Source organism: Meleagris gallopavo, chromosome 4, assembly GCF_000146605.3.
Source record: "Meleagris gallopavo isolate NT-WF06-2002-E0010 breed Aviagen turkey brand Nicholas breeding stock chromosome 4, Turkey_5.1, whole genome shotgun sequence".
NCBI lineage: Eukaryota > Metazoa > Chordata > Aves > Galliformes > Phasianidae > Meleagris > Meleagris gallopavo.
In genome coordinates, this window is record NC_015014.2 from 8845507 (window position 1) to 8859070 (window position 13564).

General features: G+C 43.2%; 1 protein-coding gene across 2 annotated transcripts in view; it reads right to left on the bottom strand.

The window, feature by feature from the left end:
• Positions 1–13466, bottom strand: part of ELF2 (E74 like ETS transcription factor 2) — a 29013-nt gene extending 15547 nt beyond the window's left edge. The window contains exons 1-3 of one of the 2 annotated variants that reach the window (XM_010709501.3): positions 11812–13466; positions 8768–8963; positions 7643–7808 (exon numbers count right to left, since the gene is read on the bottom strand). In XM_010709501.3, the coding sequence (XP_010707803.1) occupies positions 7643–7808; positions 8768–8839 (238 nt within the window). In that variant the 5' untranslated portion in view covers positions 8840–8963; positions 11812–13466. Of the gene's footprint in view, positions 1–7642; positions 7809–8767; positions 8964–9852; positions 9941–11811 lie in introns of those variants that run through there. The other variant, XM_010709500.3, reaches the window with a different exon arrangement.
• Between the last annotated feature and the right edge of the window lie 98 nt (positions 13467–13564).

Sequence of the window (13564 nt, forward strand, 5' to 3'; positions counted from 1 at the left end):
CGGACGCCGGGTGCCGCGACGCCGCCCCGACCGCGCGGAGCGCCGCGTGCAGGGCCCGCACGGGGACTCCCGCGGCCGCGCGTTTCCGACCCTCCCTCGATGACGCAGGGGGCGAACCGCCGCTTTGTGCGCGGAGTTCAGACTGCCCGCGGCCCGGCGGACGAGGGGAAAGGCCGCGGCTGCGAGCGGCCGCCTCCCGTCCCGTTTTAGCATCCCCGCGACGGACGCGAGAAGCGCGAGTCGGAAGCGTTCGGAATAAAAGCCCGCAACTGCTCCGTTCAGCACCTCGCATCCTTCTGAGGGCCCCCTACTCCTTCCGCCGCTCTCACGGCGTCTTAGGAGCGCAGTATCACGACCCTATTTCTCCCCCCATACACACACACACACACAGCGGTAGGGCAGCGCAGCGCTCGCTCCTCCCGGCAGCGCCTTCCCGCTAGGGGACACCGCCGCCTTCCCCTGCAGCAGCGCTGCCCGCGGGGCCAGGCCCAAGGACACGGAAAGGCACCGCGCGGGCACGCAGCTCCCTGCCCGGCCAACCCTCCTGAAGGAGGAAGGCCGCTTTTCCCCTGCGGTTCCTTGTGTTTGAACCGCGTAGTTTTGCGGTATTTTATGCTGAACGCTAATTGATTCGTCTCGCTAATCTAGTCTTAATATTTCAAGGGGGGGGGGAAGGGAAACAACCTACTGTCACTAGGGAAAAATAGCAAGCGTGCACTTGTTAATCTCTCTTAAAGCCTCCAGCCTAGGCAGCAGGCTAGCAACAGGGCTGCAAAAACACTCTATAAAACGATGGGAGGCCCAAAGAGGCAAGAAATAATTATATTGCAGAATAGGACTACGTGAAGATGAACTTCCATTCCTCCATTGCTAATAAATAAATAGAGGGTTCTTTAAACCCATTAGGATACACTGTGTTTCACTGTAATGAGTTCACACAAGCTCAGCTGGCAAGGCAGCCGGGCCTCCTCCAGGTAGACCCACACCTATCACGTGCTACAAGCAATGATTGCCAGAACAAGGAGAAAAGAGAAACCCAACAGCATTTCATTATTCAGGAAAGCCCACGCTGAAACAGGTCAATGACACACATGAATTACCACTTAGTGCATTCACAAGTGATTTCAAGAGCATTTGTAGCAGACACACATCTCCAACCCCACACACTTGAGAGTCTTTGGCAGAGAAGGCACTTGGATAACAGGAATACAATGTAAGTGAACCACACCTCCTTACACTTTGGAATACAGGAGTAAAATAACTATCACTTTACCCTTTCCTACTAATGCATACAACCAACTCCATTCACGTTAAAGGAAATAAGTTTCACCTTTACACTGATTATTCCTTAATATGAAAGACGACCCAAGAGAAGAAGCGGGATGGGATTAACTGCATGCAAGGCAGCTGACGTAGAAATTCAAAATAAGACAAAGGGAAAGGTTTCAGCTGATCTGCTAAGAGAAAGGCGCACCTATCCAGCACTTCCTTGGGCAGTCCTCAAAACCAGTACAACATCCAGCAACTACAGAGGAATTGCAAGTCTCATCTCCCAGAGTTTCCCATGCCAAGTTTCCTTTTCCACCACAGTTCTGATGAACATGTTGGAAACGTCTCTGTTAGCAGATTGTGGCTTCCCTGAGGAAGCTCCTTCACAAGCTTTGTAACTCCACATGCTAAAATGACAGCCTTCTAATGGCACCTTTATCCATCAATGCCCATCACTGATGACAAACAATGAATCGGAAAGACAGACATGTACTTAACTATTTTTATCCACAGAAGATTCCAGAATGATAAAGCTATGCTCAGAAAAGGCAAATTATCATAAAGCAGTCACTAATTCTTGGCAGTGATTGGTTTGACTCTGCTTGTGTAAGGAGCCGAGGGCAGGCAGCAATCTGTCACTGGGTGGCATTTGCAGTCTACATGAATGCCTACAACAGTGATAGGACACGGTTTTAAACAGAGACAGGGGAGATTTAGGTTAGATATTAGGAGGAAGTTTTCCACAGAGGGTGGTGACACTGGAACAGGTCGCCCAAGGAGGCTGTGGATGCCCCATCCCTGCAGGCATTCAAGGCCAGGCTGGATGTGGCTCTGGGCAGCCTGGTCTGCTGGTTGGCGACCCTGCACATAGCAGGGGGTTGGAACTGGATGAGCATTGTGGTCCTTTTCAACCCAGGCCATTCTATTATTCAGTGATAACAGAGGAACAATACTCAAATGTCATCCAAACTAGAAAGTTTCAAGTAACTTCAGAATTCCAGGCCAGTTTTGCACAGAACTCACATGCAATCCACCTCTAGCAATTACAGAGATAGCAGTTTCATGGTTGCTGTCCTCAACAATGGGCTGGCACTTACTATTGCATTGCAACCCTCTGATGTAAAGGAATAGATTTCAGTCCCATTCTAGCAAGCCATTCAATCAGCCTCACATTTACCACAGAAAACAATAATAACGACTGAAAAGCATACACTAAATTAGTTTTTATAACAAAAAAACTTAGCGTTGCAATGTTATTTTTCTTGAAGCACTGAAATCAGCAAGGTAGAAACCTGAAATCTAGAAAGAACTGAATACCACAGCCAGGCCGTTACTGCTACACAAAAACATCAACCACAGAGCACCTGCACCACTCTTTCCATTCATATCTCAGAAAAGGAAACGCCAGCAAATATGACACAAAATTTCAGTTGCAGCTGAATTTTGCATCTGATTTAGAAGTGTCACTGAAAACAGATGTCCGTGTCTGTAGCAGGAATGCTCCAAGAGCTACACAACGTAGCACATGCAACTGGAGGGGCATCATTTTGTTTCATCCTCACTGATATTTAGCTAGCAAAAATGCAATGGATTTCTTGGCAGTGTGAGAACTCACACCAGTGTAGTAGCAATTTCTCTTTTTACACCATGTTAACTCACATTCTAAACTTATGAATGTGTTAGGGACATTTAATCCTTGCAGTAGAGCAACTATTCCACACTTTATTCAAAGTTTCATGGCTGATTTTTTTCTTTCATCTGGCTAATGGGCATCATCTCAGCTCTTTGATGAAGACAGCGCCAACTTAAGCTGAGAGTTTAACGTGGTTCATAAAACATCCAGACTCTGGTTTCTAATCAGCACAGCCTTCTACAGCAAACTGCTCTGCACTTAGAATAATTTCGGTCAAGCTGTCTGAGTAAGGAGACAAAAAACAACCACCACAATATGTCAGCACTACTGCAATGTCCACCAAATGCCCACTTGTCTTGTAGAAGAGGCAGTTCAATCAAATCACGTCTGGACATGAAGGATACTTTGCTTCGTTTATCCCCAATGTACACATAATAAAATCAAATGTAAGGTTTTTACCAGACCTAAGTATATCACATTTAACGACTGATAGAAACCAAAGGGTTCACAGGTTCACACTCACATAAAATAAGTCAGCAGAAAACAACTTCAGCGATGATGAGAGAAGACAAAGAAATGCAAATACCTGAACAGGTAACAATTAGGGACTTTGTGACACAGACACATGGAACTGGTTCTCATGCTGATAACTGAGTAATAACCTGAAATTTCCTCTGTAAAAGAAGATTTGCCTTAACAATAAACATTTCTTCATGCCTTTCTTTTAATCGGGGGAGGAGCTAAGCCTTAATTCACTGCATATCCATCTCCTCCCTCCTTAAGGAAGGTTATCAATTTACTTGATAACTTACAGGAACTTCCAGACAGAAAAAAACCTTACGAGATCACAGACAAACATACCATCATTGTTGTCTTTGTAGCACAATATTCTTCCATCAGACTGTAATCCTAGAGGGGCTCATTTTCAGATGTCCATGAAAGTACATGAAAGAAGTTTCATGCACACCTTCCACCCCTCTGTGGGGATACCATTTATAGAATTAAAACAGAATTTCAGCTTGCACCACAGGAGGACTTCTGATGGAACATCACATTCAAAGAAACGTGGCTCAAAGACAAAGCATCATCCACATACAAGAACAGCAGATCATGTCTGTGGTACTTTCAGATCTGCATAGAGAATAAATCCAAAGATTAGATCACCTCATTAACTAACATATACATCCACTTTAGGGGCTCTGTACCATGGCAGACAACTATAAAAACTCCATTTCAGAGAGGCTGCTCCTTTAGGGATGGCAGCTTATGCTGTTACATAAACCACAAAGGTTTTGCTGTGAAGGGCTAAACACTGTAAGGATGGATAAGTAATCAGGAAGTGAAAGCAAACAAAATTCACGTATTATAAACCAATTGTTAAGAAGGCTTATGATAGAAACACTTTGACTGTTTCAATAAACAAAGATGGTAACTCTGTTCCCAATAGTCCAAAGGGTGATAAGAGTGATACCATGCGCAGGAAGATAAATTTAAATATTATTTCAATGTAAGGCTTACACTTTCCCTTCGAAACATCAGAAAGGCTTTTTACTTCCACTGAGAATGTAGTATGAGCACTTGAAAATATTATATCTAAATAGAAATATTAAAACCCTTGCATTTCATTTTCCCTAGATAACTCTTTTAATCAAGTTTTTCCCCCATTCCCAGCTCATAGGCAGCTTTTTGTCACCTGGAACAGGACAGAAAAACTGAACTTGAACCAGCTGGTGTTTCTTGTTTCTTATGGAAACCCTGTTGGGCTTTACTTTTATAGTTCATGGATTAATTCTTATAGTTAATTGACTAATTATGATTAATGACTCTCAAGTAACAAATCAAGATAGATTAGCGGGAGATATGTATATATATATTCCCCTCAAATTAAATAAAAAATCATCAGCATTCATAGAGTCGTGGAATTCGTTGAGTTGGAAGGAACCCTTAAAAGGCCCTACTAGGGTCATCCAGTCCAACTCCCCTGCAATTCACAGGAACACCTACAGCTACTCAAGCAGCTCAGAGCTCAGTCCAGTCTGACTGAGAATGTCTCCAGGGATGGGGCTTCCACCACATTTCTGGGCAACCAGTTCCAGTGCCTCACCACCCTCACTGTAAATGACTTTTTCGTCATATCCAACATATATCTACACTCGTTAAGTATGAAGCCATTTCCCCTTGCCCTATTACCACAGATGGTGATAAAGAGCCTGTCCCTTCTTTCTTGTAGCTCCCCTTTAGATACTGAAAGGCTGCTACCAGGTCACCTCAGAGCCTACAGGTAATCATACTTTAGAGTAAGGCCTTTGACAGAGCCCTCCCACAACATCCTTCTCTCCAAATTGAAAAGATGGATTTAACGGGTGGATTGTTCAATGGACAAAGAACCACGTCAGCCACCCTACCATGCTGATCACAAAGGATGCTGATCCATGCATCTGAAGGCTAGAAATGCTGCCTTTTACTAAATTATACAGGATTCAATTAACTGCGTAGTACAGAAGGGGTTCATTGAACAACATGATTTTTTTTCCCAAGATATGCAGAAATCGAGCCGTTGTATGTATCTAAATTAAGACATACCAGGAGCACATATTTCACCGAACAGGCATCCTGAAATGCTCTTAGTATTAGTATATCATCTTTACTTGTTTCTCTGTTTTAGCCTGCTTTCTCATTAACACCAACAATAGCACCTTTTATCACATCTCCAATGTCAAGCTGCTTCCTACCAAAGGCCTTTAACAATGAAAATGGAAATAAAACACACTCCAATTTACACTCCTGCAGCCCATTCCTTGTAATGGCACATTACCCAAGTGAGTGTTTCCTGGGTCCTTTATACTTCCAGCCCTTCTGAACATACTGAATATAGTTCTGAACAGCAGCTAAAAAGAAAGAATCCTAGAGAAGGACTGTGAGTTTTTAATTGGCATTTCCCCCAATTTACTGTGGCCAGAACATAATACTTAAAGACAGAAAGAGCTCACTTGCAATAGCTCCTTATTCTAAGAGTGCTGCCCTGTTAGTCATTAAGCTATCAAAATCTCACTCACAAGAAACAGGATACTTAATGTTCAAAAAGCAACACTTCTTAATGCAGAAGGTATCAAAATATGAGCACTTGAAAGCTTTTGAATGCAGGTTTAATTCATAAAAGTCAGCTTCTTGGGAAGAGCACCCTCACCTCCCACTTACCTTCATCTTAAAAGTTTTGTCCCAATAGTGAAAAGTAACTTCTAAAAAAGCCACATTTCATACCTTTCCTTTACATTAATGTAATTTATAATTAGTATATTTAATTAAAACCGCATGTCATTAAACCGAAAGCATTCCAAGATCTGAACAATTAGTTCATACATATCTTACAAAGATGATGCATGTGATTTTTGATGCGGTGCCACGTGAGATTAACATTCCAATTCCAAAAATGTATGAGCAATTGCATCCACTGCTTAGGGAGAAACTGGAGTTTAAACCTACTTTGTCTGATGGAAACGTGCACATATTTACTGCACTACTAAGTTAAACAACTGTGAGAAGAGTCAGCCAGCTGTGTTTAGCCTATGTGACAACATGAATTCCAAGTCTCTCTCTAAGTTAAGCAGCCCAAAGATATGTCTATCAGCTAGCCACATTCCACTCAAGTGGTTTAGTACAGACTGCCCAGGAGGGCTTTTCCTCCCTTTGGTTGCAGTTCCCTGCCCCAGCACTGAGCCACATCAACATGCTAATCCTAGGAAAAATATAAAACATTTTAGTTTTATTGTTTCTCTGCTATTTGTTCTTGCAAAATTAGCATAGGGGAATGTTTTTCAAAAGTTTGATGAGTATGAGTAGCACAAGAAAGCAGACGGGGTGGGTGACAGCCACTGCAGCACAGCAGCAGCCGGACAATCAGATGTCACTAGGCTCTAATAGGAGCATAACCTTCACTTCTTCAGACAGTTCAAACAGCCAATGGTCCTCCTCAGAAAGTTCAGAGCTCGTGAGCACGTGTTTTGCAGAAAGGTTTAGAGGTACGTGTATCTTTCTGTGCACAGGTCAGGTGCTTTAATGCCCAAGCTCTACTCTTTTCTTCATTCATAACTTATTTTACCATATAGCACGAGTTAATTTCAGTCCATTAGGCTTTTTGCCTGTAACAGGACAGTCCAATTCCATTCCCCTCAGCCATGCACTCCTGCCACTAAAGCAGCAATAAAACTGCTCTCAGACCAAAAAGGTAGGAAGCAAGGAACAAAGCGTAGAGCTCATGGGGAAGGGGAAAGAGTTTGAAGATAGGCTAAATAGAACAATGCAATCCATGTTGCCAGTTGTCCTGCAGTTATTTGGTTCAGACACACAGCAGAACTAAATTCTAACCAGGTTCTTGGCTCAGCTGAGTTTTAAGAGCTCCAGGTTAAGTTATCTAGTTAACCCCCTACATAAGTAGTAACAAATGCATAAATGAAGATTACCCTACTTATGAGGGCACACAGTGCTAGAATACAGCATCCTAAACCTGAGGGGACATTTTTACCTGTCAAATCCCAGTCCTGCTGCCACTGAAACTAAGTACAATTAACTCCAGTGCTAACAGATCTGATCCCAGGTCAGGATCTCTACCCTGTGAATAAACGTAAAGTCACGTTCCTCAGGGACTTCTAAAAGTAAGAAAATCTACTGGAAAAAAAAAAGAAAAAAAGAAAAAGAAAAAGAAAAAAAAAGAAAGAAATGAAAAAATAAATTAAAGTCTACCTGTTTCCACAGTTTCAGTCTCAATTTCTTGTTCCTCTGCTACATCTTGCATCAGATAAGTCTCGTCATCATAAACCAGGACCTGAGCAGCATAACCCTGTTCTAGTCTGGCACTAGGAACTGGCTCCACAATCACAGCTGGGAATTCAGAGACTGGCTCATTTTCCTATAGAAAGGGAAAAACAAAAAAAAAACCCTCTAAATACTGCACTGTTGAACTCCAAATCAGTGTTTTCCTCTTATGCTTTTACATATCTTTTGAATAATTATAACCATTCTGAAGATTTTTAAAGGAAATTTTCCTCTAAAGGAAGAGATTAAAAAGAACAAAGTAGAGCTTACTGTTCACCCAGGGGATACTCCTGAATCTCAAAGGTGTTTTTTACTAACTCTAAGCACTTAAAGTTATCTGATACTTTAAATCTTAAGATATTGGAAAAGACCAAGCTTCTAAGTTACTCAGCTTTACAAAGTGTTTCTTCTCCCTCTGCTCCATACGAAATGTAATCAAGCCTTTGTGCATATACTGCAACATACCTTTGTCTGATCTGTATCTTATGAACATTCATGTTTTGGATTAAGTATGTAAGTTACCATAAAAGAACTAGCTAATTTGAAGCCCACATGCTTATCTTTCTTCGTTTAAGGATCAAAATATCTGTGACAGTATATTTAATCTGCTCAAGTGTTGCAGGAGTGGAACTCTGCCTGCTACAGTATTTACTAAAACTACAGGACAGTAGAACACTTTTGTTGTGGTTTTTTTTCTCTTTTCTCTTAAGAATGCAAAATACAAGCAAATACAATGTTTGAAAAAGGTCCTTCTATTGTTTTGCTCACGGAATCCTACCTTAAGTCATACCTAAGACCTTTAATTTAAAGAGATGCTTAATATGCAATTTAATTCCGGAAGCTCAGTCTACAATTGTACAGCAGACCTCAAAGCTTCCTATTTCCACTTCTCTGCAATAAAACAACTATCTACTAAGAGATCCTTGAAAAACGACCTGCTCTGTAAACACTCCCTAGTCCACTTCACATACAAGCGTACGGCAGCTTTTTCTTTCAAATTAGGATAGAAAGTATAAAGCATGTTAGTTAATAGATTCTGCTTATTTGTCTAACCTCGTGGTTTTTCATTCCAGTGCTGTCGAACTCCAGGCCAGGGCCTCCAGTGTCAATCACTGCTGATGTCATGGTGCATCCCCTGAAGAGGCTTGGAGAGCTGCTATCTGTCCCAAGGCCTATAATGCTGATAGGCTGAGGTTATCAAAGGCTTACATTCACAATCCACTTCTGTAAAACAGCTAGGCGAGGGTGGCTGAAATACAAAATAATTTTAAGTTATTTGCACAGCTGATATTCAAAAGGCTTTCACCATTTAAGAAAGTTACTTCATGCTCTACCTCTACATTAAGAAAGGGCACCAGCAAACACGAGAGAAAGATTGTGCTGACCTCGGTGAAGTTAACACTGAATACTGCCATATAGTAAAGACAGAGCTTACTTGTCAGACTAACAATCAGATGAACTTTTAATAAAAAGGTAATAAATAACAACGATGCTGACGTTTGACATCAGTGAGAAATTCGAAGTTACGGAGGTACAGATACATACAAATCGTGCAATTTGAGCCAGCACGGCTTTTCTGGAGCTACTTTTAAGTTAGGATATGTCTTTTTTTTAATGACACTTTCTTTTTTCTATTGATTCCACAGCCATAAAGCTATAGATTCACCTATAACACTTTCAACCATATTGCCTTTTTGCAATATAACGCACATCCCATCAATACACATCTGATTTCTCATCTACGGTTATCTTTTAAATTAAAGTGCACTGTAGCAGCACCACATTTTCCTTTTTCTAGTGGAAACTGTCAGGAGTCTGAAGAAGGTAATTGCACATCATAGCACTCTAAGTTGGGTAAATCACAGACTGGTTGAGCTTAAAGAGATACACAACCTCCACCTTCTTCAATCTCTCCTGACTAGACTGAGGAGCAGAGCTTTGTTTCTAAACAATTACTATATATTTATTATAAGTATTGCTGTTTATCTCCTGTTTTTTTCCAAGAGGGAGATAAACCCTGGGCAGTGAGGAACAGTTTACAACTGCAAGATGCAGCCTAAGAAGTTTAGCTTCTTAGCTCTACAGGAGAAAGCACATCTTCCACGTCAGACATAAGAAGCCAATCTGATATCAATTACCCTTGCAGCTAACTCCACTGAGATCAACGCATTGGAGCAGGTTGGATGGGGCCCTGGGCAACCTGGTGTAGTACCAGATCTAGAGGTTGGTGGCCCTGCCTGTAGCAAAGGGTTGGAACTTGATGATCCTTGGGGGCCCTTCTAACCCAAGCTCATAATTCTATGATTGTAATACAACTCCAAAGCCCACCATAGACAAAAATAACCAAAAGGAAAAGAAAAGATACTTATCCTGGAAACAGACTTTTCTACTTTTCCACGTACATCCACATTAGAAATACTGCCAAGCACAATCATAACCCAAAAAAAAGAGTCCAACAAATGGAAAATTTATTTCAGTTTGGAAGCGCAAACTCCAACCAATTCCAAGCCCCAACATTATTCCTGCAATTCTGGAATAACGCATTGATACAAAAGCAGAGGGAGCTTCAGGCAGCACTTTTGCACTTTTGCCTAAGCACATCACAAAGCTTACCTGGTCCCCATGCTATATAGCAATACAAATAAATATTCATGCACTAGACCATGAGTCCTGTATGGGCATATTGAATCTACGATAATCCCACACAGGTGGCTAACACAGCTGCAGCAAGAGAGAACACTTCATGTGGTACACTAGATCAGATTATACCAAAAAAAAAAAAGAAATATATTTATTTGCCTCCTAGGATAGAAGAAGCTTAGATGACTTCTGCACTGATTTCTCTCTAAGTGAATAACCAATTACCTGTAGAAGCAGAGATAGGGTGATGTAAGAATACATATGCTCTTAGATCATCCTCACTTTTCAGTTACAGCCAACATTTCTAATGAATAAAACCCTCAAAGAGAAAAATATACGGGAGAATCATTAGGGCACTACACCCTTGCATTCACTAAAAGGTGGTATATTTAGACAGATGACACAAAACAGTCCAGGAAAGGAATCAACGAAAGCTACGGAGTCTCTGGAAATCAGGATTCCAACCTTACACAGAGAATCTTCATATTCAGTAAGTTATTCAACAACCTTGCAGGGTGGAAAAAGACAGCAGCCCACCGACCCAGCCTGGTTTAGCAGTGCTCAGACAGATAGAACAGCACACATCCTGGTAGGCGTGTGCCGTGCACACGATAGAGTCCTGCAGACACACCTCTGGAAGTGGCCAAGCATTCGCTCTCTATCGTATCGCAGAGCAGCACACCCCAGGACACCCTCCTGCCTCCACCTTGAATCTCACACAACTCTGGGCCTGCTCCCCATCAAGTCCCTCACAAGAGGGAAAAGGGCTTTGCTGCACCGTATCTAGGTCTTTTTACACATATCCTGTGGGAAAACAGAAAGAAACCTAGCTGCTTTCACCCTCGGAAACTAGAATCACAAAAATGGTCTGTGCTACATACCCAAACACCTCCCCACAAGAAATCCAAACACTCCGATGATGCTTTCAGCAACTACCAGACAAAGTTAAAAACACTGCATGCCACAGCTGTGCTGAGCACGTAACAGCCATCCAAAAACAGAACCTTAAGCCAATCCCTCAGCGCACAACCGCTCTCCAGTTGACAGCAAAGCAAGCACACAGCTCAAAAGAATTAGAAAATTAAAGTTGATAAGCTGGCACGAAAAAAATGGCACAGCACGTCGCCTCTCCTACGCCAGGTTGGGCTCAAAACAAAACTCAAGTCGGTTTAGTTTTACTTCAATTGTAAGCAAACAAAAGAAAAAGAAAACTCGGTGCTTGAAAAAAGCTGCACACACTTGTACCCACACAGAAAACAAGAAAAACACCCAGAACGCTGGGTAGCACTGATGGGAGGCAGCTGCTCCTGCAGCACTCAGAAAACGTGTAAGAGCCTTTGGAACAATGTCTCCCTTTTATTCAGTTGGCATCCAGAACCGAAAGGGTAGATTTATGCGGATACCTACATAGATACAGCCGCAGGAGCAGGACAGCAGCCAGCAGCACTATCACATACCAGTGTTTTCAAGCAGGCCTTCCTTTGGTTCGGTCAGAATAACTAAAGAAGTTGGCTTGCACACAGAATCAGTTATACAGACAGAAATGCAGCGGCTGAGATCGCTGCCGAATCCCACTGACTGCAACAAGGCTTCCTATGGGTACAACAGCAGTCTTGCACAGGCAGCACCTCGAGCACACCAGTAAGTGCCACTTTCATCCTGAGACCTACAAACTTGAAAAGAAACATGTTATGCCAACTGAAAGCTCTTTCCAAGACGTTTTCCCTGACAGAAGAAATTGTGAGCTCATGGTGTTTTCTTGAAATGCAGAACAAGTCTAGAATCAGAGAAGCTTCTGCAAAAGCAGAAAAAACAACTTCTCCATAGAATCACAAGGTCTGCTCAAAAAGCTGACGTGGGTCAATCTTTGCATTTCGGGAAAACAAAACAGACAGTCCGGGCTAGTTACAGCATCTTATCAACTACAACAGAAGAGTACAGAAAAAGAACTCAAACAGGGGAGCACTCAGTGCACACTGTCCTGTCACAACACGCGTCCAAGGACCAGAGCTCCCATCTCACAAGGCAGTCATTCTACTGCTGAACACACAGGAATTATTACCATGGATCCAATTAACAGCTTACCAACAAGCAAGGAACTCGAGGAACTCAACTTCCATATATATTGGATTGGTCAGAAGAAATCTGACCATCCAAAGTTTGTTCTGGAAGCTCAATAGCTGAAGCTGACGAATACCATGACATGTAAGTTTGTGGTGACATAAAAAGCACCAGCACTCTGCAGAGAGCTTTGTGACTTCAGTACACCTATCTGGACCCTGCCATGTTTTACCCTATGACCGGGCTCCCTTCCCACTGGCCCTGAAACCTTCTCACCCCTCACTGCCCTGCTTGGTCCCAGGCCTCCTCTCTCTGCCTCGCCAATTGTTGGCCCTTAACATCCGTTTCCACTCCCTGGCAGGCCAAAGTAGGGAAAAATTATTAATCGCTTTACATAATAAAAGAGCAGGGACCAACGGAAAGAAAAAAAGTTAAGGATGTGGGTTTAAAACCAAAACAGCACAACAACAAAAGGAAATGGCGTGCACAAGACAGGATTCATTTTCAAAGGATGTTCTAGAGGCCAAAGTGGTGAGAGCATTCAAGCCAGGAAGTTATGGAGATAGAAACCCTCACCGGTCTAAGCGACCGCGCAGCACAAGGATGCACAGCCTTACGTTCCGAGGCTTTCTGAGGCAGGCACCGCCGGAACTTCAGAACAGAGTGCCACCAAAGGGGCCATACAACACCTCCCTTTTCTAAATAACTGATAGCAACGGAGATAGGCAGAGTGCAGGGACCCATGGCTCAGACCCACGGCACGTGGACCTGCAGCTTCCTAAGGATCCGGGAAGCAACGGCTCGTGCAAACAACCACAGCTCCAGATCTCTCTGTTCCTCCCAATAAACCAGGCAGCTGTACCAAAGCCCCAGCAGGAGCTTTCAGCATACGCTAACGCGTTGCTACAAAGCTTTCTCCAACACGCCACCAGCATTCACACCGTTTCAGTCCAAAGTTACGGCACGAAACGCGGTCCCCACTCCCCTCCTTTCGGGCCACAAACACCAGAGCAGCCTGGACGCGTTACTGCCAGAATCCCGCTTCTGGGAGCGCCGAGGACCCCCTAGCGCAGCGCGTGGGCCGGCCGCACCCGCTCCGCGCCGGAGCCGCCGAGGGCAGAGGCAACGCACTCGAGGCTCGAGCCCAGC